The sequence below is a fragment of the Pholis gunnellus genome (genome assembly GCF_910591455.1).
Source record: "Pholis gunnellus genome assembly, chromosome: 13".
In the NCBI taxonomy this organism is placed as follows: Eukaryota; Metazoa; Chordata; class Actinopteri; order Perciformes; family Pholidae; genus Pholis; species Pholis gunnellus.
In genome coordinates, this window is record NC_136540.1 from 2,412,088 (window position 1) to 2,440,066 (window position 27,979).

A 27,979-nucleotide genomic window follows, 5' to 3' on the forward strand; every position below is an offset into this window, starting at 1 on the left:
CCTAAAGAGGTCAAACGCTGCAAATATTTCACAACAAAAAGCCAAAGTTAATTAATAGTCCTAAACGTGAATACATATTTGTGTAGCAGATATTTTTCTTCCTATCTCATCATCTCTCAAACATTTTGTGGCCCACTGGAGGATTTCAACCTGTAGGTTGGAAACCACTCCAGTAAACTACCAAAACCTACATAAAGTAATTAGATGAGTTAAAAAAATCCGTATGTATTGATGCAATAATCTAAATATGTCAGATATGTATAATTACACATTAGTCACAGGGGGCATGTTTCTGCAGGAGTTTTACTTTTAATGGTTCAAGAACATTTTGCTGATAATTCTGTACTTTTACTTTTTGAATGCAGACTTTTTTTTATACAGTTGTATTTGTACCTTTAAATACGAAAAAAGGAACTGAATATTTCTTCCACGGCTAATCTCACAAAAGAAAAAAGTGACAAAAAAAGAAAGCATTGTGGATCGATGTTAAAGCCTGTTATTCATTGAAAACATTTATTACATTTTTATGATGCAAACAACAGCAAGTCCCACCCTTGTTGGGACAGCTCGTCATGAGGGAATGAAAAGAGACACAAAGGGGACGGGGACAGAAAAAGTGAGTATTACGCGCAATTTCATCGTTTCTGTTAAAAAAACTAAACAAAAAAAAAACATGACAATCAGCTCTCCTCCCAAATTTTGGCATCTTTTTTTCCCCTCCTGTTGTACTCTCTGGAATAATGATCATTAAAAATCAAAAGAACAAGGCATGCATAATAGTTTCTGGTAATGCACATAGATCAAAGGATACCAGCTATAAATACAAAATCCATGTACGGTGTTGATGTACATTTCATATATATTATATATGTGGTCCCTTTCTTAGAGGTGTTTTAGGCCTATCTGTTCCCACTGTGGGACTGTGCCCTCCGTTATCTACACTTGGTCACTAGATTCAACCTGTACAAAGGTCCGTGCCGGAAAATATATCTGTCAGTGGACTTCTAACATCGACGATTACTAGATGTTACGACCATGTGTTAACTCCCTCCCTTCATCTCTGACTGCATGTTATTATCATGCTATTTACCCCCAAGTTTCTTTTACTTAAATAGTTTTCTTTGCATCAACTGACCGATGTGCTATCTACACGATTTCTTCAAACTGCGCCCGGGTTATAGCCCGTATTATCTTTAATTAAAATGATTCTCCCACCTGCTATACTACCACCCCATGCTTCTCTTTTAAAAAGGGGAGCGCACAGCCTACTTGGATCCATTCAACGCTACTGTGCCCACAAGATAGAAGTCTGGAACAAAAGTATTTTAACTTTTTAAGTAACCTAAAGAAATTAATCTAATTTCTGATACGCTAAGATAAATGCACTGGTCCATTTTAATAAATGGGTGAAACAGCCACACGACTATAGTGAGGGCTGTATACGCGGCCACACAGTTAATTTACGGAAATTATGTAAAAAAAAATAAAAAGAAAAGAAAGAAAAAAGGACAAACCAAAACGTGTTGATTAAATACTATGTTGAATGAATGTCTTTACTGTTAAAAAAAGTGTACTGCAATGTATACAACTATGTTGCTCTCTCTCATTGCTCAAAATGAGTTGACGAAGGGAGGGAGGGTGGGGGTGGGGGGGGGCATAAACCAATGGATTCATGTACAGATTTACAATTATAATGCATCTATCATCACACTCAACAGATGGCAGAAAGGGAGGGAGGGAGGGGGAGAGAGAGAGAGAGAGAGAGAGAGAGAGAGAGGGCAGCAAACGACAGACAATATAGAAAAGATTCATCCGTTTGAATTTGAACTGTGTAACCAATGCTATGTTACTCTCTTAGAAAAAGACAGAGATGGAAACGAGAGAGAGAAAGTGTGTGTGTGTGTGTGTGTGTGTGTGTGTGTGTGTGTGTGTGTGTGTGTGTGTGTGTGTGTGTGTGTGTGTGTGTGTGTGTGTGTGTGTGTGTGTGTGCGCGTACAGGTATGAATTCTGTAAGTGCGGAACCAAATGTTCGACCAATAAAAGTCTATTGGGAGTTGTACTGGTTTCTCTGACGGTGGCGGCAGACTTGTTTTTAACCAAACATGGGGCTGAGTATGATGGTACTGGTGGCAACGGTGGGCGTCTTGAGTGGACGGGTTTAGCCCCCCCCCCCCCCCCGATCGATGGTGGTGGCATCGGTGCGCTATGGGGGCGTGGCTGCTTTAGTCGATGTACTGGGAGAGCCAGCGGAAGCCCTCGCCGTAGCCCTGCCTCTTCAACACACTGCACATGAACACTTCCAGTGGTCTTGTGTTCAGCTCCTTCATGGCAATGGTGCCCTACGAGAAAAAAGCAGAAAGATAAAGTCACACTAAATCCACTTATTTTAATTAGCAACATGTACATTAAGTTATAACTATTAAAACAAAAACAACCTGTATTTGTCAAACCAAACAGACATCACGTCTTATGACGTGGAGAGTTATTTGCAAATTTAGAGCTCACTCCGAGTTTAAATGAATATTTTAAATATGTAAATGTGTTGCGTTACTTTGCTCGTTAAACTTGGCAAAGAAAGGAACTCCCACAAGACGATACTTAACATAAACTTTTCATAATTTCTTAAGCTAGCTGACATATGAACCTGCCAGCAGTATTGTATTTCACCACGACTGCGGGGACTTGATTCTGCTTTGACACCATGAAGTGAACAACTTTTCGAAGTCAGTGTTTTAGGGTGTGAACCCATCTCGCCGTAGTCCACCGCTGGATCTTCATAAAGACCCTTTCTCTGCTCAACAATTAAAAGAGATACTTCTTTCTCATGTCGTTGATGAAATGTCCACGGAGAGAAGGTTTTGTCCCAACCGATTAGTGCCGTCTACTCACCTTTCCTGTCGTCTGTCCGTACAATCCAAAGAGTTCTCTCAGCTTTTCCTCGCTGATGGCCTCTGGTCTGTCGATCTTATTGCCCAGGATCAGGATAGGCACGTTTCCGATAGTCTCATCTGTCATTAATGCCTGAAAGGAAAGACTGAGTATTACTAGGTGGCTTTCATATTTAAGTAAAAAAAAACTACCGTCAGATTCTACTTTGTTACACATCATCAAACTGTTGTGTTTGAATGATATCTAAGACCTTCCAGAAGTGATTTTGTGAGTATTGCAATTTACTTCTACTTTTCCTACACACCAGGATTACACTTTGTACATTGCAGAGAACTGAAAGAAGTGGACTGAGCTGAGTGCCTCCTTATTCATCCAACAAAAATGCCACCAAACAGTGTTTTGTAGTTCATGAGAAGACATTTGTATCTCCTCTGTACACACCTACCTACAGTATGTCTGGTTTTAAAAGAGGACATATTGAATCTAATTGAAAAGCCGTTGAGACGGTTTGCTCTCTTTTAGTGTTTCCGACGGTGTGTTTGGCTTTAAGAACTATTATTACACACACTGCTGAGTACCTCTCTGTCACTGCACTGCAGTTGTTGAGTATAATTTAGCTTTTTGGCAAGATTGTATGATGAGTCTTATACAACAATTTTGAGCTGATAGCCTGCGTACATCTGCACTTGTTTTTAAGTTTAAAGCGTATTTTACGACGCCGTACAGCCCATCGGTGTCGAGACAGGAGGGTGAGTAGTAATGACACAAGACAGCAGAGGTCATTGCAGACACACCGGGCGGAGCTCTGCACTCTACAAAGTGCATCTTTATAGAAATCTCTTGTTTTTGCTTCAATATTAACAATCACTCCAATTTTTCTAACTTAAAAGGCATTTTTGAATACTCCAGACCTAAAACACTGATTTGAATCACTTCTTTAATATTTTAATTTGGTGGACAGGACTTATCTTCAGTGGGAAACCCTTTTACTGTAAGTTCTTATACCAACTAACCACTATCTCAACGTTGCTGCTGCGGTAAACAACAGTAATTGACAGTTTATCGGCATACCGAATGGTCTACAGCGCGGCGGTGACCCAGCAGGTACCCGGTACTCACATCAAGTTCTGTTTTTGATTCGGCCAATCTGATGAGGTCTGCACAATCCACAAGGAAGACAATACCGTTGATGGCCGGGAGGTAGTTTTTCCACACTCTGCGGGCTGTGTGAACCAACACAAAAACAAAACGTGAGTCTGCATTCACTGACATCACAGTGATATATCTTATTGGACTTATGGAAGCAAGAGAACTGGCAGGAGAGAATATCCTTTACCAGCTGCACAAATTGCATGCAAACTGCTAATATCTCAATCACTTCATTTAACCACCATACTGACAAACATACCTTGTGCGTGGCCTCCCAGGTCGAAGGTGGTGAAAGTCATGCCAGCAATCGTCAGCTCCTCCGAGGCTGCAGGAAGAAAGAAATGATGTCAACAAATCTGAAAAGTCAAATCAAGTGAATTTATACATGAATCTAACCAAACTCTTTACACATGGTGATAGTTACAGCTCATAGCAACTGTCCTTTGTTTAAAAATAGTAAACATAATCAACTATGAATAATCTGGCTACATCTTTTTGGCATCGGTGGCTTTCAACACATAACTGAATGAGCACGTGTGTGGATATACGTGTGTGTGTGTGTGTGTGTGTGTGTGTGTGTGTGTGTGTGTGTGTGTGTGAGAGAGAGTAGCACCGACTCACTTGGATGTAAAGTTGGCACATGCTGTCCCAATCTGTCATCTTTGAGCATGTGCAGTAGCGTTGTTTTGCCAGCATTGTCCAGGCCAAGAAATACTAACTTGCCAGATTTCTTGTACAGTCCTGAAACAAAGCCAGATATGTTTTAGATGGGCTTCAGTACATAATATACAAAATGTCATCACATGTGAACTCAGGTGATGAGTCAGCTGGTATTGAAGGTTTTGCACAAAGGGGACACTTGACTAAAGAGTTGTCTTGTTAAGACTTGTTCTCAAGCATGCACTGGATATTCAATCCTACATAGTTTCTGTGCTCCACCTGTTGATTTTGCCGATCTCAGATCTTTATTTGTCTTAAATGTAATAAAGAACAGAAGCCACCCTTGCTTAAGTTCAGCTATGCTCTTGCTCTCAGACAGAGGCACCGACTAACTGAATATGAAAGTGAAAATGTGCAAATAGAGTAATTCCTCTACTTTCTTGTTGTTACTTTCCTGACACGGCTACAAGGTTTTGTGTTTTTAACACTTGTCTGAGTCAGCGTAGTGACTCCTAGTGGCTTTGTGAAACTTCTGACTCCGTCAAGTCTACTAGACGTCGTCGTCATTACTCACGGCAGCACTATGCTACCTGTCCGACCGGGAGAACAGGAACGACTGCATCACAGAGGCCGCTCGAACACAGAAACTAGTACAGCGCAATTTGGGGAGACGAGCAGCTGGTACACATAACAAGATTATCCAACAGATTTCAGATTAACACATACCATCACAAACACATTTTAAAAAGTGATGGTGAAAAAAAAGCACGTTGTGTTTCTGAGAGACATTTCCGTTGTGTGTCTTTTCATGTCCACATAGCAGGAGGGTTTGTATTTCCATATTGTAATTATCAGTTATCGCCGCAAAAGAAACCGGTCGGTCTCTATAATCAAACTCGCAAAACTAGTTTGCTGTATGTGTTCAGACAAAGTCATCTGTCAATAATAGTTTTAAGTCATCTGTCAATAGTTAGAGGCAATTCTAAATGCATGAACAAACTAGTTTCACACCTTAGAGAAGCGAGTTGTTCCGGTATAAATTGGCCCAGCGTGTAAGCCCGATGCTAAAGCTAATGGTGCACAGAGCAACGGTTTGGTGAGTTATGCACACGGAGAGCAGAGATGTGAAGTATTTTTTCAGATTGCATAACGCACCCGATATGATTGGCAAGAGGGAAAAGTGATCGCAAACTGGTTGCTTAAATTAAAAAGGAGCAGCGTCACTTGAGCTGATTAACAGTGATCGTGATCACTGCACAAAGACACGCCACTCCACTAGGGATTCACGATTATTTTCATGATTGATGAATGTGCATTATATTGATTATTTTCTGGATTAATCATTTGCTCTGTAAAATGTCAAAAGATTGTGAAAAATGTCTTTAAATGTCATGTTTTGTGAGTCCAAACACATTCAGTTTAATATGATATAAAAACAGAGAACAGCATTAAATCTCCATAATCAAGAGGATGAAAACTGCATTTTTTAAATTAAAACAGAGCATAATTTCAATAACCAGTCATGATTCATTACAAGTAGAGACAAGTGTTATTTACACAGTTAGCCAGCTACCGTTTGCCATCATAGTATTTGCTTATCAGTATCAGATTATATGTTGAGCACAACGTAAACACACACTTGTAGAGAAACTCTGGTTCTACCACAACAGGGATGGATTTCTAGAAACAACGCCCACTATGCACAACACTCATTTCTTTGAGTTAGTGTGTCCGATCAGCAGTACTTACCTAACATCTGTAGTACGCTATTGACCCCGCTATAAATCCAATCTAATATGAATGCCATATCCGGAGCTCTTAAATCCTGAAACACAACAAATGGGGAAACGGGCAGATGTAAGAAGACATGAATGCACACAGAAGGAGAAACAAAACAGCTGGGATAACATCCACCATTATCATACAACAAGTGAGCAAAAAACAAAGCAAAACGGTGCGATTACGTCCGAATATACAAGTCGTCTAATTTTTGTGCCTTTTTGCATTACTTTCCCACGTATAATTCATCAGTATCTAAAGTTGTATTTGTACGTAGGTTGTCGCTGATGTTATCGAGAGTCTCCGTTACTACCCATGAACACAATGCTGTACGGTAAGCATTAATAAACGAGTGTCAGCATTAATAAACGAGTGTCAGCGATAAACGTTGTGAAAGGAAAACTTTGTAGGGGATTTGGACAGCCGCATTAAGACAGAATCCTTCATCCCCAGCATGGACAGAATACAGATATATATAGTCACAATAGCTGAAATGGCACAGGTGTACAATCTATGCTGTGATCTTCATTTCCATTACGCTCCAAATTGCATATGATCAAAGCGCTGGACTGTAAGGAAATGTGAAAGTTCAAACTTACTGTGTAATATATAGTACTTCGATTTCAAATTTTAGGAAGAGTGTAAATGTGAAGATGAATTGGAAATTTCCTCACATTTTTGAGGAAATTACATTTTTTCCTACTGATGAGGATACCGTCTTAATGCTGAAACTGCTACTACAGTAGTTCACTTAAAAATATCCAGGTCTAAAGATGACAGTACGATCAGAAGAGGAGATAGATAGTAAGATCAATAGGAACCGATAAGGAACCTTCGCCAGAAACCTCGTAAAAATGACAGAACTGAGTCACATGAATATGCAGTCCTATCAGATAGATATTGGCATATTGACTTTCTACAGCTGATGATTAGCTTAATGCAGTAAGCGTCTCAACAGCAGGACAGGAGATTCAGATCACGGATCATATACCATCTGACATCTCCTCAAAAGGGCAACATTAATGATTTGATCAACATAACCCATCTGCAAAGGACTTGGAATTTAATCCTAGCCGTACCCGATAAGATGGCCAGATTGTATTTCAATCCAAACAAAATGCATCTGGGATAAGACCTGGTGTAACTGAAGTCAACTGCTCCGTGACAGACTACATACAACAGCTTGTTGCTTCAGTGTAAGCAAAACTCTTGTTTTGTTCATTTGTCCTTCTAATTCACACAAGCTCATTCCTCTTCTCTTTTGTGAGGTGTTCACACACACACACTCCGTTCTCCAACTTAATCTCTTTTCCTCTCCTTTTCTGTGTGACTGTTACAGAGGCATGACAGCGAGGTAAGCCGGTGCCGACCTCTAGCACCCAGTTACGTAACATGCGAACAACTCCAGGGCTAAAGTATAAGGTAGCCAAAGGTGAAGACAACGCAAACACAGCTGAACTACACGTCAGCTGCTGCTGCCCTTCAGTCCCATATGGTCCCATGCCGGCTACGACGCTGTGGGCTGCTGTTAAGAGACTGATGCTGCCACGTGTGGCGAGATGCAGCTGTAGAGGTGAAACAGTTTGACAGAAACTGAGAACAATCACTGCCAAATATGGCCACGTATAAGACATGCAAGTTTTAATGAAAGAGGTTGTCTGAAGGCAGCAGCCGTGACTTGTTTCAAAGGATCTAGAGTTGTTTTTTTAGGATTTCATAGTTACAAAATGATCAACAAGCACGAATAGAACAATTTCTGGTTGAAACGTTAAGCTTATTGAACATGCACAGGAGGAATTTGACAATAAAATGCCCCTGAACGTTTCATCAACAACACATCTGTTACGAATTAAATCAATCCAGAGAGGAATGTTTATGACTTAATAGGAACATAAATTACTCAAAATTCCCCAAAGCTACACGTATTAACAGTTTGCCTTAATTATTATTATCCACCTCAATTCTTCAATGTCTTCTTCCTTCAAACAGGAAATGTTTCCTCAGACAATAACAGACTTGAAAACACGTTACTTGTGTAAACATAAGCGACATTTTAGAAGACGATCACTTCTTCAGACGGTATATTTTTTAATAAATTCCAATCTAACGTGTCTTAAGATTTCAGAAAGGTGTTCTGACTCAAAGATATATGATATATAAAAGACCATTTTGAATCCAGAAAACAGTGAAAGACACCAACATTAATGTGGTTTTGGACAGTCAAACCAGTCCAGCTATCACAACCACTGTCAACCTAGCAGCGAGGCTAGCTAACGTTACATTTATTATTATACACATTTGTATAACGCTATGTGTATATGTATATACACACAAAAACACACACACCCATATGTCAGTGTTACAACAAGTCATATCAAAGTAAGACACATACGTTGAGTTTAACTTTAGAAAGGTTGGGTGAGGCCGGCTGGCTAGCAGGAAGCCACTAGCTAACTACGTGTCATATAGCAGGCGACGTTGCATCACGGCTACGTTAGCTAACCAGTTAGCCGTTAGCTGTAACAGTAATACTTATTATTATTACCAACACCGGGTACTTATAACAGTTGGAATGTTTCCCCTTTAAATAATAAATATGTCTGTTGAAATACGTAAAACCAGCGGGTCAACTTTACCCAGCTCTTCGATTTATCAGCGAGTTTAACCAACTTGGTGTTAGCAATGCTGATGTAGCATCGTTAGGATTGCTAACGTAGCATCGTTAGCATTGCCGGGATAATTTGCTAGCAAGAGATGCCGAACGCTCATAATAAGTGATTTTAATTTAATTAATAATTATTGTATTTAAACACTTACCCGTTTCTAGGGAGTAGAATAATTTACCGAGAGCGTTCAGTCTTTTATAATCATGTAAATTTGGTCTCCCAGTCCAAAAAAAAGAGAAATGCCAGGTCTTCCTCTCCTTTTTTCGTGTTTTGTTACTGAGCCACGACACTGCAATGGCTGTCCAGCAACTCCCCAAAAAACTCTGACCAGCCACTTCCTGTTTGTGTTTCACAATCATATTTCCGGCAGGGAACTGAAGTAAACGTCAGTGTTCCGTTTTTTTTTTTTTTACAATTAGCACACACTTAGTTCCCTGGATTTTTTGTCAGACAATATTTTATTAATGTAACAGAGACGGGTTTGAATAACGGACATATTTCTCCAAGCTTGTTAGGCGATAGTATTTGGTATTTAGATAGATGGATAGTTACTTTATTATTCCCGCAAGGGGACTTTTTGACGCTATCATGGTACAGGTAGATAAAATAACACAGTAAAAATATTAAATATCAAATGCAAATATCAAATGCACAATATATACAATAAGAATAACAGAGTACAAATATTAGATATAAAAAATGCACAATATATACAATGAAATATAATAATATTAAATTAACTAACTAAACAATAGTGCAAAGATGTAACCAAATAACAAACAGACAACAGAGTAACTGTGTTATCGTTTTGTGATTGTACAGATTGTACAGTCTTATTGCAGTGAATTAGACTGTAAAGTAATTTATAGTAATTAAAATGATCCGTTTAGGCACTCTAATGTTACTTCACCCATTGGTGGAAATTACTCTGGTAACCGTTTGAATTGTATATGACCAGATTATAGGATATTTATTAATTATAAATGCTTAAAAAGGGGGGATTCTACACACAAGAAAACATATTTTTACCCTCTGGTCTCTCTCCTCTTGTTTCCAGTCGACTTGAAAACCAAGACCACAGGCGGAAATGCCACGTGTCCATACTGCGCATGCCCGACGAGTTTTACGTTGATCCTGGGTGATCCCAACTTCCGGTGAAAGAGGAGAAGTGTCTCACACGATTACTCCGACTAGGCCTATCGGTACTCACCTGTTGGTAGTTGAACGGGGGTTTTCGGTGATAGCCATGGCCCTGTGATTACCAATTAGTCAGCTAATTCACTTTTTAAAGAAATAAGGAGACGTCACCATATACGCCGCTTTGAGTCACATCGTCACGAGCCACCGGTTTGAACGTTATAGCTAGTTAGCTAGCATAAAGACGCAGCTAGCTATTAGCCAACCAAAGCACCTCTAAATTAGGTCCTGGTGTCTATTTTCAAGATGTCAACTGCGGGGTTTAACTCTCAGAATGGGACAGGGACAGGACAGTCTTATGCGAATGGTAAGTAACATTCATATAAAGTGAGGTCAAGGAAAAGTAGCTAACATGAGCTATAAGAAGCTAACTACTAGCAGCACTTCTTGAATCTTGAGGCTATTGCTAACTGGTTGGCCAACGTAACTGCCTTGCTGTAACTTAAGGTAACGTCAGCCAGCTGTCACATATAGTTACGTCTTACCTCACTGACTTAAGATAGTACAAGTAGTTATGTAGGCTAACTGTACCTGGCATGCTAGTGCTAGTTGTGGTTTGTCAAGTTAAGAACAGGTCGACACACTGAGTGGTCAACAGGCATCATAACTTCTAAGACAGATGTTGGGTTTTCACATCTTCTCTCTGATACGATCACACCATCAACCTTTCACTTGTCCTGTCAAGCTGCTCAGTTTCTCTCTCTGTCTCTCTCTCTGTCTCTGTGTCTCTGTCAAAACTATGCTGCTCAGATAGTTTGGATTTTTCCTGTCACAATAGAACACCCAGCTTGTCTCTATAAAGGTTTTTTCCTGTACAGTTACACTGCTAGTGAATGATCCCATCTACAGCTTTATTTTTTTCCCTCGCTGTTGTGCAGTACAGATGTGTAGCCGGCTAGATAGCTTGTGCATTTTTGTTTTTCCACGTTTTACTGTACATGTGGCAGATTGGGGATGATCCAGATTTGTTGCTGCAGAACTTTCTCCACACTCATCCAGTTGCCTGCTTCAGTTTGAGTTTACTCGCATATTTCTCTCTGGTGTTCATGTGAAGGGAGCGCTCTTCTACTGTGCAGATGAAGCAATAGCAGCTTGAGTTTATAATGCTGCAGGTGGTTTTTCTAATTGTTTATTACTCCCCCTTAATTGTATTTGTATCTCCTTTGAATCAGATGGGTCAATTAAGGATGCTAACCAGCTCTGTTGTCTATATTTTCCACAGCTGATGTGTATACAGTAATATCATACTATGGCCATACGCTTCATGTAGTATGCTCATAGTTGAGGGTGTTTTCTCTTGACTAATTCATATTTCTTGTATATTCTTATCATAAACCTACTCATGGGGCTATTTTTTAAATTAACTTCCTTTTATGTTTTATCTTTTAGTGCAGGGGTGGCCAACCAGTCAGAGACCAAGAGCCACATTTTTTACTGTGTTACCGCAAAGAGCCACATCATACACATGGGCACACATGAACATCACCCTATCCCTTCCTCACACACACACATACCTTTGCTCAGCCAGATTTATTGTAAATGTCACACACCAATATGATAATGACAGAAATTGACTCCTAAGACCACAGGCCAGTCATTTTCAACAATGAACATTGTGTACACCAGGGGTGTCAAACTCATTGTCGCTCTGGGGCCACATCAGCATCATGGTTGCCCCCAAAGGGCCGGTTGTCGGGGGGGGGGGGGGGGGGGGGGGGGGTAAATGGGTCGACGAGGAACGTAATCTGTGGCCGCACATGCGCGTTTGACGAAAATACCGTATTTAACTCAAGCGAAGCGAACACGAACATTAAAAAAACACAAATACAAACTTCGATATGAACGTAAGAGCCGCATGAAACCGGGCAAAGAGCCGCATGCGGCTCGCGAGCCGCGGGTTGGCCACCCCTGTTTTAGTGGGTTGATTTGTGATTGACAAAGAGTTCTGATTCCACATCAGGGTTTTTCTGAAGCAACAAGAGATGTGACTGACTGGGAATTTTAGTTCTTAGATGTTCCCGTGTCTCAGAAATGACAACGCTTTGAGGTGGATTATGCGTCTTCAGTTATCTTTGCTCATTGAGAAGAGCTGTTTTCGAATCCCTTCTCACTCTGACACTCACTTAGCTCGGCTTCCAGTTAAGTTGTGCAGTGCTAAGTGGATAGTATTGAATCTGATTGCATAATGGCCTCGATTTAAGGTGCAAACATCTATACACTGGTGCTGCAATTTAAGCATTTGAGATGGTTTGTGCTGTTAAGTTCTTGCATCTATTTCAAAAAGAGTGGATCCTGTTTTAACATTGGCATGACACCAGGGTTCTCGATATTAGTATTTAACATTCAGGAAGTTGAGAAACAAATGCCACATTCTGGTTTTGGTATCGGCACACTATACAATCAAAGCTTTCTTAATTGTGCTCGAGTCTCTGTGGTGGTTTACACTACTGTGTTCTGTCGGGTGAGGTTAGAGCTTAGAGCCCCACGCTCACTGCCACTGAGCAGATCATGGTAAAGAGATTAGACCCTCGGCTGTCAGTTCAATTGGTCATTTGGTGGATGTGAGTGGTTTTCACTTGGTGTGTCGTCACTACCAGTACAGTGCCATCTGTCTTTCCTGTTATCTTTTTGAACTGTTTCAGATTTAAACCAGAAGGACTAGCTTGGATTTAAGACACTTGAATCACAAACAAAAGCCCTTTACAGACGTGGAATCTGTTGCATTGCTGGCTTTGTCTGTCCGGGAAGCTAGTGGCTTGACTTTTGAGCTTTTTAAATGTGAGGCTATGAAACACAAGCGTTCCATAATGGCTCTGGTCAATGGTGGAAAGTCCATAATTTATGTAATCTGGCACACAAGAGGGAGTCCAACAGTCCCACAGTGGCAGTGTTGCTGGAGAACAGTTTGTAAATAAAAGTCTCATCCTCTTCACGGAGTCCGCCATGTTGCATTGCCATCTTTCTACAGTAGCCCAGAATGGACAATCTTAACACTGGCTCTAGATAGGGGCCATTCACATTTTCGCGTCAGCTACTCTCCAACATGTTTGGCACATGGGAGAAGTTTCAGGTTGTTGCAACCTCACCCCCTAGATGCAGCCAGATCCTACAAACTGCATCTTTTTTAAGGGGTGCAGTGTTTGCTTTTGATTAGATTTTCTAACATGCCTGTATCTTTATTTTGTCCAGGTCCGTCACAGAATCCAGTTGCCCCGCAGCAGCTGCCAGGGGTCGGCTACGGCATGACTCACCAACCGACGTACAATCCAATGCAGGCCAAAGCTCCCCCACCACCTGGCCCACCTGGACTCTACCCTTCTGGGCCATACCAACCCGTTACCCCAGTCTGTTCCTACCAGCCTGGCCCGCCACTCACTTCCTACCCATCTCCTTCAGGCCAGTCGCTGTTGACGAGGCCTCTAATGGGAGGTACTCCATCCCATACCCCTCCTCAGTCTGCCAGCCCCGGTCCTAGGCTGCCCCCTGCACAGGCCACACCGCCTCCTCCCGCTGTGTCTTCTACTAGCTACTACACAAACCCCCAGCAGCCACAGCCCATGGCTCCAGCATGGCAGTACAACACAGCTCCCCCACCGATGGGGCCACCCGCTTCCATTAACACACCTCCCCGCGGCCCAGTGGCGAGTCATGTGAACCCATCTGCAAGCTCGACACCACCGTTATCAACAGCTTACAGCCCTGCACCACCACCCCATGTGTCCCATAGTGTCCCCCAGCCACCAGGCCCAGGGATGCCCCGAAGCCCTCTACACGGATATACCCAGCCAGGTAGGAACACAACGGCTCTGCTCGAGTCTAAACTGTACATACGCACAATACAATTTGCAAATTAGGAACTATAAGACTACACAGAGAAGTTGGGAGCAAAGGAGACTCCAACGATGCAGGCACTCCTTGGGTCATATTAATAAAAAGATGACTCATCCTTCCTTAAAGTATCAATAAATCAGACCAGTGAACTTTAGCCCATTCATTCCAGGGTCCCTGTTACTTAACCACTGGAATGTGTGCTTTTGTTCTTTTCAGATAGCCACCACTATCCCCCTCTAATACCCTTTCTGTAGCACTATTACTGTGCCTTGTCTCGGCGTGATTGTCTTTTTTCACTGACACGTGTTGCAGATATTCATATCAAGAATGCTGATATGTTGGCGCTGGACCTTGTCCTCTGTTCATACTTTGAACATGTTGGCTGCCTCTGACTCCCTCCCGGGCACATGGACTCAATTACTCTGAATTTGTACAAAGTTCAAATCAGATCTTTATTGTTTACGATGTGACTCTTGCGTAGCAGCATGACGTGGCTTTTTAGGACAAATCTAAATTTCTATTTCAGTTTCTGGTGCAGGTTTTATTGCTAAAACATTTGCTTTCTTCTGGGGATAATAGCCGGATGCACACAAGTGTATCTTTTGATAGATTCAGGAAGTAATTTGATTTATCTTTGTGTGACTTTAAGGTTTTCCCCCACAGAGTCTTGAGTACATTTTTATGCCAACTAGTCATTAACATTGTCTGTGGAGGAAGTGGTTTTAAGGGGTGTGAGCATGAAGGTGGTTGTGTAATCCACGGCCGCAGTGCCTGGATGATTTGTTATAACATTTTGTAAATGAACCTTGAATTTTTAATAAGCGATCTTTTGTGCAGTGCTTCTGCAGAGAAGCAGAGGTCTCATGATCGCCTCGGTCTCTCTGTTACCCCGCATAGCTCTCAATCTTTTGGTCATAGTGGCTTGAAAATGGCTGTTCACATTCACTCCCCCAACAAGAAGAGTCTGCATGGTTTTAGTGACCTTTCCCACAGCAGCACCATCAGGGCGTATCTCCCCAGTACAATGGTGACAGTGAAAGAAAGCATCAGCCAGCTGGAGCAAATTTTTAGCTCTTTGTGGAGATGTGTACTCTGTTGACTGCTTTAAAACATCACACATTTCACCACCAGCCCAAAATAATCTGGAACAGCTTTGGCTCGATTGAGCTGCTGAAAGTGTCATCGGCTCCAGTATCAACAGTCACAGTATTTTGTCAGGTACACACTGCGGATGTGAAATGCAAAAAAATGACCGTGCAGAATGTAAGTAAAGAGGATTATCATTTCAGTCGCTATCCTGCAGCTTCCTCTCAATCTAATCTCTAATCTAATTAAGTCTTTACACTCTTGATGGCCTTTGTCCCTGAAATGATAGTCTTCCCTGTAGATAAGTAATCATTTGTCATTATAATTGGCTCTTAACTCTTTCTTTCACTGCTGTAAAACTGTGCATGGTAATACACCATGTCCTGAGTAAACGGTGTGTCATTTATAGATGATGGTGGTGTACATTCCTTTTCACCAGGTACTGCACCCCCACCAATGACTCCCATGGCTCCCCACACATACCAACCTAACAGAGCTCCCTATGGCCCCCCACCTACAGGCCCACCACCTACCATGAAACCAGCACCGCCTCCCATTGGACCCCCAATGGCCAATGCCACACCTCCACCCCCCATGGCGGATGGTGAGCTCTTTTTTTAAAATCTGGGCATATTTGTGCTTTGTCCTCGGGTATGACGACCTACAAAGACATTAACACATCCAAATGTATTTCTACTTTACTGTACTTTGTTTTCTTTATTTATTTACATTTCACATTGTCTGATTTATTTCGTGTGGTTTCAAAGGTGCCAACGGCCTGGTGTGAACTCAGCAAGCCGAGACTCTCAATTTAATTTTGAAAATCCTTTGAATCGACCGTGCAGAACAAAAACAAACAAACAAGGAAATAGAGCTGATTTTCCTTGAGATAACATGACGAGTCACTTAAAGTTACAATCTCAAAGAACTCAGTTTTGTTGTCTTTGACCCCACCTGTGGTGATGAGCGCTAATTGCAGGTGTGTGTTTTTGGTCGTCACGTCCAAGAGATCGGCGCTTTTTTCTCAGGAATGTCGCCACAGACACCGAGCTCGTAACACTTAAAATACGAGAGCCATCGTCGGTGGGCCGTAGTCTTAATCCTTATTGTGACTTAACAGACATTTATGTCAAAGAAAATCTTCGACATTATCACTTTAAGTAGAGTATTTAACAGCGTGGTCTGTTTTTAACTTGCTTAGCAAGCTTGTGGGAACATTGAAGTTCAAAGTCAAGACATTTCCCCCCACAAATTAGGCAAATATCGTGAGGCGTTAATGTCGTGTTTGAACCACAAAGTTTGTGGGTCTGTGTCAAATCTGAACGCTGTCGGTGATGCTGTCTGTAACTGTGTGTCCTTTCATTTTTATTCTGATTACCCTCCGTTGTTTCCCTCCTTCCTCCACATGCCAGCTCAGTGTGGGGGTCCTGTTAACAGCACTCTGCCCCCCACTGAGCACGACTGCCAGGAGGGTGATATTGAATGTCCAGGTGTGGCCAAATGTTTCAGTAGCTATTAGTGTCCGTGCTCTGGTGCCCATCATGTCCTCTCTGTGTCGTTCAATGTATCTAGGGATGCACTAATTCGTTTCTTTTCTTCCTTTAAATTGAAATTCTGCAAAATCAGCTGATATGATGCATCATTCTGTTTAGAGAGCTACGCATTAAAATAAGCTGATGTAGCCGGGTGTTAGTGCGGCTTTAGCACAGCATTCTCTTAGTATCGGTGCATCCCTGGTAACATGTTTCCTGTCCGTAGTCTGCTTGCCTCTAGCCATCATCCATTCCCACCTCTGAAATAGCATCTTAGAAGCACCAACGTTATTCATCACTTCCCATCATCGGCATTCATATTCTCTTCAGTGCTTCAGTGCTCTTTCGTGTCCGTCTTATGTGAATATCTAACCGTAGATCATATCTTCTTATTCCATATCCACCGCCTGTGGTTAGCAGCCTGGGATAGAAATAGCGGAAAGTGTCACTAAAATTATCACATCTGTTTGTTTTTCAAAAAACAGGGACTGTGGCTGGCAATGGCCCACACGCACCAAACAGCTATAATCATGTTGACAACAAAATGGGTAAGGCCATTTTCTACCACACGTACAGTCTAGCTTTAGAGTGTTTCATAGCAGCTACACACAAATGGAACTCAAACTGAACTCCTTTCTGTTCCCTTCTCCTCCACAGCTGGCCCGCATCAGCCCGGACCACCTGGTCGGCACCTGGGCCACTACCCCTCCCTCCCTCCGGGGTACCAGAACACCTCGGCTCCGGCCATGCACCCTGCGATCCAGGCCGCCACGCAGCCTTACAGTCAAGCACCTCAGCCATACCAGCAGGTGAGTCCCAGCCGTGTGCGGACTGACTACTGTTGGAGCGTTTCACTGTTTTGTTTGCTCATTCTTAATGGTTGTGGAATGATAACCCTTCTGTCTGTTCATGCTATATAGAAACGTTGAGCTGTCATCGATGTGTAACGTCTGAGCATTCGTAGAAGCAAAGCTAACAAAGGGAGGAGCAGTTAAATTAACAGCATCACAGATTCTTCCTACAGTTTATTTGTTATGTGATATACTCGTATCGCACTTTTTTTCATAAAATGTATGCCAGCAAATGACTTTAGGGATGCTGCAAACACGTGGTTTTGCTGATACATCGGACTGATTGTTTCTGTGTTGCATAACAGATGGTAGTCCGTGTCATCCCATAACCGTGGACAATTTGTTAATATCACATTTTATTTCGGTTCTGCTTTAACTGCGCAGTGACGAGACAGAAACTGTTGGATAAAATACTAAATCTTTGTTCTGTTTTGGCTTTTAAAGGGCTCAGATTTGGAGGCAGTGAATATCAGATATATATATACACACCAATCGATTAAAGCATGGCTGGCCCTCCATGCTAAACGATTTGTCGTAGGATTTGGATAAATAGATTATCTGAATAGCTTGTTCTTCTCCCATCTCTCAGCCACTTGGTGGCCCAGGGCCAGCCCAGCTGAGCCCGTCCCTGGCAGCCATGAGCCTCCAGTCCAGCACCCCGGAGGCCCTGAGGGTGGTCAACCTGCTGCAGGAGAGGAACCTGCTGCCACCGATCCCCATCCCCGCCCCGACACCCTGCCTCCAACAGGACCTGCAGAAGATCAACTGCAACCCAGAGTATGCCTCGGACGACTGTTGACAGCACGCGTTGATAGTTATTATCCTTTTTAAACTGATATTACTGTGATGTTATGTGTTTTTGAAATATAATCATTTTGTGGAAAGCACTTCAAGTACCATGAACTCCTGTGTGTTTGTTTCTGTCTCATCAGGGTTTTTCGTAGTACGCTGACCAGCATCCCTCAGACTCAGTCGCTGCTCAATAAAGCCAAGCTGCCGCTGGGCTTGCTGCTGCACCCCTTCAAAGACCTCTCGGTAGCGCTTCACTTCAATATAAACACTGACGATCTTCTTTGCACTTTTCTTCAGAATAGGATTTGACTAAATGTGCCTCTAAGCAAACTCTGTTTGACTTAATTCATGTTTGTTTCTGTGTTAATTGAGGACACAGACGTTGCAGAATGTGAACGGCAACAAGAAAGTTGTTATTGAAATGCCAGTTTTAAGAAACTGAGTTTAACTTTGCCCCGGAGGCACTTCTCACACCGTTTGCTTTTTATTCTCTGGATTTCCTTGCAGCAGCTTCCTGTGGTGACATCCAGCACCATCGTCAGGTGTCGCTCATGCAGAACCTACATCAACCCCTTCGTCTCTTTCCTGGACCAGAGGAGGTGGAAGTGCAACCTGTGCCATCGGGTCAATGACGGTAAGAAAAGGGTCGAGGGGTGATGAAAGAGACACGGTCATCTCAAAGAGCCCAAACAACAGAGCCTACCCACAGTACAATGACGAGGCTGAATTCTAACAATTTACAAGAAGCATTATAAAGCTACAATGTCTGTTTACTTGGAATTTGACTTGGTGAGCTCACTTTTGCTTCTAATTTATTGTTTTTACTTTATTTTAGATAGTTTTAGAAACGTATACATGCCTTTGCATCTTAGATATTACCTGGATATTGTTTATATTCAGTTGTAGCGGGTGAAGGTTCCATCTACTTCTGTTATATGATGATTTATTAGTGTGATTATATAAAGATGTAATAAAGGGATACATTTTTTTTATTTAAGTTTGCATACATGTGCCGCTCTAATACACATTCCCACCTTTCAGACTGTTGAACATTAAATGTAAATAATGTTTTAGTAACGATTCACCCCCTTACTTTTCCTTCACGCTCATCACACACACATGAAAAAGGACACTATTTAAGAACTATAACCTCACTAGATGTTGTGTCTCTGTGTGTAGTTCCGGAGGAGTTTATGTACAACCCAGTCAGCAGATCGTACGGAGAGCCACATAAAAGACCCGAGGTCCAGAACGCCACCATCGAGTTCATCGCTCCCTCAGAATACATGGTGGGTTTCGTTGGTCTCGTTTAGGATCTGAACTTTTATCTGCAGGCTCAGTTTATTCTAACAGTTAGATTCTAGTCCCTAACCAGGACTCAACAACTACTCACTAAATAACGTGTACAGGGTACTGAAATCTTGTGTTTGTGATGGTGATGGTGGGTCTTCACTGACCTGCATGTGTCCGTCCTGATTTACCCAGCTGAGGCCACCACAGCCTGCCGTTTACCTCTTCATTCTTGACGTATCCCACAATGCAGTGGAGACGGGCTACCTGAGTGTGTTCTGCCAGTCACTGCTGGACAACATCAATGCGTATGTAAAACATTTGATTTTCCAGTTATTGGAGACGTCGGTAAAGGCGGCACAGCATTTTAAAGTGTGCGTCTGTGTCTCAGGCTTCCTGGAGACTCTCGGACAAAGGTGGGCTTCGTCACCTTCGACAGCACCATCCACTTCTACAACCTCCAGGAGGGACTTTCTCAGCCTCAGATGCTCATCGTGTCCGACATCGAAGGTGAGACTCCACGCTCATTACTGCAGCAACGGGACACATGATGTGTGGAAACTTACTGATAAATATAGAAATGTTAGAGATATTTAAGAAAAATCATCAATATTACTTTCAGTTTTTCTGAACTTTTTAATCATTGATGTCCGTTTAACTGCTCCACAAATATTGTCTCCTCTTAGCTGCACGTGTCATCACTAGCATGATATCAGCGTGACTGTATTATGCATGTTTAAATAATAATAAAAACTTTTGTGCCCCTCAGATATCTTTTTACCAACACCAGACAGCCTTCTAGTCAACCTCAACGAATGCAAAGAAGTAAGAACATTTACATTGATTACAGCTACAAAACCTCGTCGTTTTGACATATTTATGAATTTTAAGCTTAGTCATGTGTTTTTATTTATTTGTGTAGGACTTCACTTTCATAACTACTGCACAGTTTAACCTCGTGGCCACACACTCTGGGTTCTGACCTCCTTGCAGATGGAAGAAAAGATGAAATATGATCAATAACGTGTCTCAAAAGTGAAACTCGCTCCCTATGTTTGTCTTTCAGCTTGTGCAGGATCTGCTGAAGAGCCTGCCGACGTTATTCGAGAAGACCATGGAGACTCAGTCTGCCCTGGGTTCAGCTCTGCAAGCGGCCTACAAGCTGCTGTTGCCCACCGGAGGGCGCATGTCTGTGTTTCAGACCCAGCTGCCTAACCTCGGTGTGGGGGCGCTCCAGTCCAGAGAAGACCCCAACCAACGGGCGAATGCCAAGGTGAGAGTCGTGTGTCGGACATCGTAGAGATGGATTAAAGAGCAGTATTATGATATTTAAACAGTAGAATATTCATGAAGCAGAACTACAAATGTTGACAATGCTCATTATAGTAGTAGCATGTCAGTGTGATGTGTTGTTGGTCCCCGATTTAGGAAGAGAACGCCTCAAGAGTGTTTTTTAAATTCAGAGTGGAATCTTAAAGCCTGCATTCAGAACAAATCTGTCTTTCTGACACTTCAACGATCATTTTATGTTGACAAATGTCTTTTGATTTTGACACATCTTTGGTAGTCGCATTACGTTGTGATTTAGAGCTCATGGTCCCACCTGGTGTGTGTTTCCCCTTCAGGACGTCCAGCACTTATCTCCAGCGACTGACTTCTACAAGAAGCTGGCTCTGGACTGCTCCGGCCAGCAGGTGGCGGTTGACCTGTTCCTGCTCAGCTCCCAGTACTGCGACCTGGCATCGCTCGGTAAGGAAGGGTTTATTGGCACTGTTTACACGTCTAGTGCTCAATACAGAGCACTGCGAGCTGATATTGCTAATTCAGGATTTGCCATCAGAGTCAAATTTATCATTTAGTTTCTGTTTTTTATGTTGTGTGCTTATTAAACGGGGGGAAATGCATTTGAAGTTTATGGGGCAACCCCCAAGGGCTAAAAATACAGATAATAAGTCTGTATAATGGGTGTAAAACACATAAATACATCCTCGGCAAAGGCTGGATACATAAACAAGTTTTTCATCGTAGCATTTGCAGATGACTATATCTTTTTTTTTTATCATGTCAAAAATAAGACGATCAGCATCTTCTCCCTCTTGTGTTCCTTGTCTCTCTTCCAGGCTGCATATCCAGATACTCGGCAGGGAGCGTTTACTACTACCCCTCCTACCACCACCAGCATAACCCCGCTCAGGTGGAGTGCTTCCAGAAGGATCTCAAGAGATACTTAACCAGGAAGATCGGCTTCGAGGCCGTCATGAGGATACGCTGCACCAAAGGTCCGTTTGGAACCAGAGCTGCAGCTTGAGCTCGAGCTTTGACCTGGATAGACACATTTAGTATTTATTCTACTTCTAAAATACATTTGAAAACCTCAACAGAAAAGTCACTTTCCAGAAGTCATGACCCGGTTACTCAAGATAATCCACAGACCTTGTTGTGAGAAACAGTTCTTGTGTAGGAACAGAATAGATTTTAGATTTTTGGGGTGAGCGGTCCCTTTTTAAAGTCCATGATGTCTCTAGAGTCCAGGCAAATACATTTTTCTTGTTGTTGAGGCTCATTTTTTGTGTTTATAGTTAATAAGAATAACTTTATTTATATGGCACATTTAAAAACGTTGACAAAGGTGTGTGCCATCTGTCCAGCTTGATTAATCTTTGTCTCCGTCTCTCTGCAGGTCTGTCCATCCACACGTTCCACGGGAACTTCTTTGTGCGCTCCACAGATCTGTTGTCCCTCCCCAACGTGAACCCAGACGCCGGCTTTGCGGTTCAGATGTCCATCGAGGAAAACCTGGACGACATGCAAGTCGTCTCTTTCCAGGCCGCGCTGCTTTATACGTCCAGCAAAGGTACGCACACACACACACACACGTAGATTTTTTTCAAAGCTATTGTGAGAATTTCTTGTTTAAATAACATTTGTTTTGTCTTACAGGAGAGAGGAGGATCCGTGTCCACACCTTGTGTCTCCCCGTGGTCAATTCTCTGTCGGACATCTTTGCTGGAGCTGATGTTCAGGCCATCACTGGACTGCTGGCTTGCATGGGTATGTACTAAACTATCTAACACCTTTTTAGAATATCCCCTCCAAACATTTAGGACATGTACAAATTCTAAAAATTGCATCTTCCCCTTCTCCCTAATTCAAGAGTCTAGAATCTATGAATATGCAAACACAGTTCATAAGATGTCTTCTACTGGAGGTTTCAAGTTTCTACATCGTTGTAGTATGTTGGCCTCGATTTGTTTAAAAACAATTTATTTTACCAAACCGTGCTCATACGTGCACATGTTTAAAATCAAATTTAATGCGAGCACAGAGAAACTTTCCTCCTTCAACAGAATATGAAAACAAATAGAGAAACGAGATGTTCTGGTCCTGTGAGTAATTATTTAATCATGTCAAAAAATTAGCTTTTAATCAGATTGGTCATACCTTCAATAGCAACTAATGTTCTGAGCCCCGCTCTTGACCTGACAAACATTCAGGATTGTAAAATATTTGCCCACGTATCGGAGCTCCTTCTTTGCAGCACTAGTTCTGATATAACTGTTATTAATCAGTATTTAACTTAACACGTCACAGCTGATTTAATCCCTGCGTATAGTAACTTCAAGCAGGACTGAAAAGATAAAGTAGAACGTGCAGATTTTTGTCTTGATGCCTGTGATCATTTTTGTGTGTGTGTGTGTGTGTGTGTAATATGGATAAACTTGGATTTGTCTAAAGAGCATCACAATGAAATGATTCCTCATTGTTGCAGTCGATAGTCTTTTGATTTAATTTGAATCATTGCAGGTTTTCATCCCCTTCACTGTTATTAGCTCTGACAGATGGCGACGAGTGGCGACAGCTGCGGTTACGTAGCGACCGTCGCATACTGAGCAGTCAGATCACTGCAAGAACAGATGAAGAAATATCAGAAATATGGCACATGTTTGTGCCTTCTTACTTTTAAAGAATCCCACTTTAGCAACGTTACAAGTTTCTACACCTCCAGTCCTGACCTCCTTCTCCCGTTAAATACATGGATTGAGGCGCCACTAAGTCTCACCTAGACGCAATTAGGTTTGTTCCCTCTGCTTGTATCTACTAAAGTCAGATTTTAAAATCCTGCACTCAGCTGAAATGACAAGTCCACAGAGAGATACATCACGAGTGTTTGGCCAATTTGGTTAGCTTGGAACACACCAAGGAATAGACACAGGCTGTAGTCTGTGTTGATTTCTTCTTCTCCTTCTTTTATTTTTCCGGCAGTCAATGCACAGGAGGTGCTTTGCTGCATCACGTCGATTTAAAAACATTAGATGAAGTGAGAGGTGATCACAAGGGGTCACTGGAGACTCATTTGGAGACGTTTTCTAATGCCAGGTGGGAACTAACGTACCCGACTTCAAATGCGTCCTTCTCTGTCTCTCTCTCTCCAGCTGTGGACCGCTCGGCGACGGCTAGTATGGGCGACGCCAGAGATGCGATGACCAACGCTGCCATCGACTCGCTGACGTCGTTCCGGCAGTCTGTGTTGACCATCCAGCAGCCCGGCCTGCTGGCCCCGGCCTGCCTCAGACTCTTCCCCCTCTTCATCCTCGCGCTGCTCAAACAGGTCGGACAGACGCTACACACTTACAACTACTGACAATAAACCTTAATGTGTTTTTAGACTCGGAGGAAGTCTTCTCTGTTTGCTTTCCTGCTCCATCGAGCCTTTACTGATCCAGTTTCACGTGTCTGCTTGTGCACCCCTGCAGAAAGCCTTCAGGACGGGCACCAGCACCAGGCTGGATGACCGGTTGTTTGCCATGTGTCAGCTGAAGTACCAGCCACTGGTCTACTCCATGCTCATGATCCACCCTGCTCTGTACCGCGTCGACGATCTCACCGATGAGGTGAGGAGGATAAAAATTACGTCTCAAAGATTTAAGGACCGTTATTTAGTTCTTAACAGCCTAATGCTCTGTGTTTTTTCATATTAAGCCCACTGCTAAAAAAACAACCCCCTGTCATCCCAATATTTTCCACTGTTGCCTGATGTGTTACCTTGTCCCTGAGCGATCGTCTCTTATCTCCTGTTTCCTGCCTCCTCAGGGAGCTTTGAACATCAACGAGCAGACCATCCCTCAGCCCAGAGTGCTGCAGCTGTCTGTGGAGAAGCTCAGCAGGGAGGCAGCGTTCCTCATGGATGCTGGAACGGTGAGAAGCTTTAAGCCGGGGGGGTTTTAAACTTAGCAGAAATACAAGGCTGATGTGTCAAACCTGGCTGAATCCTGAGGAAAGATCCAACTTTGGATGTCACTCAAGCTCTCATTTGATGATGTGCTACATTCTCTCTCATTACGTTTGTCAAAGATGCTTTTGGATAATGTTCTCTCCGGGTTTTAGTCTGTGGACGGAGTGGTAATAATAGCGTCTTGTTCAGAAAAGGTCAAGATACACCTGTGTCTGTATGACGGTGCAGAGTGGAAGCTCTGTGATGAAGCCTTGGTGATACTGATGAACCAAGACATTAACTATGACATAAACATTTCTGCAACACTGGAGAAGAGTGCATAAATAACATACATACATTTAATAAATGTCTTTTATGTTCCCAAAGGTGATGTACCTGTGGATCGGACGGAACTGCCACCCCAACTTCCTCACACAAGTCCTGGGAGTTCCTAGCTACGCTACCGTGCCCGACAACCTGGTAGGAGTTTTCCCAAACCAACTTGTCTTGAGGATGTTCGCATCGGTACAAACCGTTACAGTTTCACTCACTGCATCCTCCTCCTCCGCTCTCTCCTCCTCACAGTATCTGCTCCCAGAGCTGGACACCGCCGAGTCGCAGAGAACCAGAGCCTTCATCGGTTGGCTGAGGGATCAGAGGCCGTTCTTCCCCTCCCTGCACGTCATCAGGTGGGCAACATCCCGTATAAGAGAGTAAAGAGGGCCGGGGAGATTAAAACCAGCCGACAGCTGCTGGTAGATTTTAACTTTGGCAGGTACTCCACTGTCACGGTCACCTTCTGTTCCACTGAGTGAACCCGTCAGAACCCAGATGGCTGATAAAGTCTTGATAGAATCTGAAAACTGAGCAGCTCCATTAGGAGAGCTTCCAGCGATAGCAGCACCGCTAACGTACGATGGTTCCATTATGATGCGTTCAGGCCGTATTCAGTATAAATTACTATTGGGCAAATGTAAATTATAACGTTTTCCCGATGTGTTCAAATGTTATCTTGGAAATGGAGACATTTGAATGAATACAGTTTGAGGGAGATGTTTTTACAGCAAAACCAAATGGATGCGAGAGAGTGAATTATGACACTAGCTGTAAGCAACTAATAAAACATAATTAAAACGGATAATTCCGAGATTGTTTTTATCAATAGTAATAATACTATCTTTTATTCCCTGATCATTTAAATGGTGTGTTTTTATGCAAATAACCACTATAGATGATTGATGATGATAAAGGCTAACATTCAGAATGAAAATAGTCTGGAGCCTTGTGGACTAGCTGCTATAACAAAACAAAACCACAAAGTTTAGTGGGGAAAATTTGAAGATTTTCTACATTTTCATAATAAAAGACGCTTGAATTCCCTTCGTCTGTACTTTGAAATGAAAGAACCACAGCTGATGACTTCTCTCTCTTTGCCCTGTGACCCTCTCAGGGACGAGAGCCAGCTGAAACCGACCTTTATGCAGAACATGATCGAGGACCGGACAGAGTCGGCCCTTTCATACTACGAGTTCCTGCTCCACCTCCAACAGCAAATCTCCAAATAATCTTCAGTGGGACTGTGGAGACGAGGAAACACTGAAGCAAGGACGCTCATCAGTGTGTGTGTGTGTGTGTGTGTGTGCATGTATATGGTGTTTGTGTGAAAGCAGTGTGAGTCAGACTCGAGGGTGCCTCTTGCTCCATCTCCAGCTGTGGTCTCTCACCATCTCTCTGAAGAAAATGCAGAACCGTCGTGAACTCTTATCGTCACACAAATCAAACCGATGCGGCGGACAGTGCGAGGACGGAGAGTGAATCCAAGATGATGATGATGGGGTGGTTATGGATGTCAGTGATTGAATGAATCAGTGTTTATTCTCATAGAACAATGCTGTCTTACTGAGGTATCGTTCAGATACAGTCCAGGCAAACTGAAGTGTTTTTGTTCAAAAAGCACGGTCGTCTTTGAAGCGTGTGTATGCGTCGGACTAGGTTCACGGGGAAGGTTGGTATGCCTGCACTCAAAGACTGTTATAGAGCGTCACCGGGACTATTTGTTCGCAGGACACCTGAGCTCTAACAACACTCTTCATATCGTACCCGAAGGACGGATTTTTTACAAATTTCTCAGTCATTATAGTTGTGTGTGTCGAAAACATCTGTAGACGGTGTTCGCTGCGTTGAATGTGTGGACTCGGCAGCGGGAAGTCGTTTCTCATCGGTCTGATGTGTCCTTCAGAAGCTCTTTGTCATCTTTATTTTCTCTCTTTGGTCATTCTCAGCACCTCTGTGACGACGTCGCTGTTCTCTTGGTTCATTTCAGCGTTTCTGTTTCCGATAATTAATAATTTATGAGACTCCCGATCTGATTGAATTCTATAATTGCCTTGTATGGGAAGTCACTTTTTATTATTAAACCTCTGTTTAAATACGGACTCTATATATGAAATATTTTAATATAATAGGATATGGGAAATTCTTTAACACAGACATAATAAAGCCATTGTGATCTTTTAATCATGCTTATTGATACTTGTATATTGAAAAAGGCTGCGTTAAATAAAGTTGAAGAAATGCTGATGATTTTAGTATAATTATTAAGGTGAAGTGACACTACGGAAATAAAATGTTTGGGACTTTTCAGATGTAGTTTTGTGTGTTGGTGGGTGAGCAGTTATTCAGACTACGAAACAGAATATGGACCAATAATAGTCAGGTTTTCTCTTGACTGAGCGTGAATTGAAGGTTTTTTGTTTTATTAATTTGTAATTAATGTATTATTTAAGCAAAAATGTATTTAGGAACAGACGGATATGTTTTGGCCTTCATGCACAAAATTGTCTTTAATAAAAAATAAAAGTAGCCTGTTTGTACAGAGTAAATTTCAGGTGTGGACAAAATGATGTTAAAGTGTGCAGGTGCTCAACTCGGATTTTGAATCAATTTGCGTGAGCTGAATGGAAGGATACCTTCACCTCACACATCTAATTATCTCACAGGGAATAACTGACCACGACACACCTGATCATTTTGTATTGAAAGCTA

General features: G+C 42.4%; 2 protein-coding genes across 2 annotated transcripts; one reads left to right on the forward strand and one right to left on the reverse strand.

Moving 5' to 3' along the window:
- Nucleotides 1-486: 486 nt before the first annotated feature.
- On the reverse strand, nt 487-9,438 carry sar1b (secretion associated, Ras related GTPase 1B). Its single transcript, XM_079171958.1, has 7 exons — nt 9,295-9,438; nt 6,448-6,523; nt 4,660-4,779; nt 4,298-4,363; nt 4,009-4,112; nt 2,890-3,021; nt 487-2,339 (listed from the first exon to the last, which is right to left on the reverse strand). The coding sequence occupies exons 2-7, from the start codon at nt 6,503-6,505 to the stop codon at nt 2,223-2,225; spliced, it is 597 nt and encodes a 198-aa protein (XP_079028084.1). The 5' UTR covers nt 6,506-6,523; nt 9,295-9,438; the 3' UTR covers nt 487-2,222.
- An 873-nt stretch (nt 9,439-10,311) lies between these two features.
- sec24a (SEC24 homolog A, COPII coat complex component) lies at nt 10,312-27,807 on the forward strand. Its single transcript, XM_079171948.1, has 23 exons — nt 10,312-10,647; nt 13,530-14,129; nt 15,697-15,861; nt 17,275-17,337; nt 17,447-17,598; nt 18,230-18,417; nt 18,573-18,675; nt 18,940-19,066; nt 19,612-19,721; nt 19,918-20,030; nt 20,114-20,232; nt 20,492-20,547; nt 20,789-20,995; nt 21,348-21,471; nt 21,843-22,001; nt 22,403-22,576; nt 22,663-22,773; nt 24,156-24,331; nt 24,477-24,614; nt 24,814-24,918; nt 25,322-25,414; nt 25,520-25,623; nt 26,385-27,807. Exons 1-23 carry the CDS (start codon nt 10,587-10,589, stop codon nt 26,497-26,499), a joined length of 3,363 nt encoding a protein of 1,120 aa, XP_079028074.1. The 5' UTR covers nt 10,312-10,586; the 3' UTR covers nt 26,500-27,807.
- The last annotated feature ends 172 nt before the right edge of the window (nt 27,808-27,979 follow it).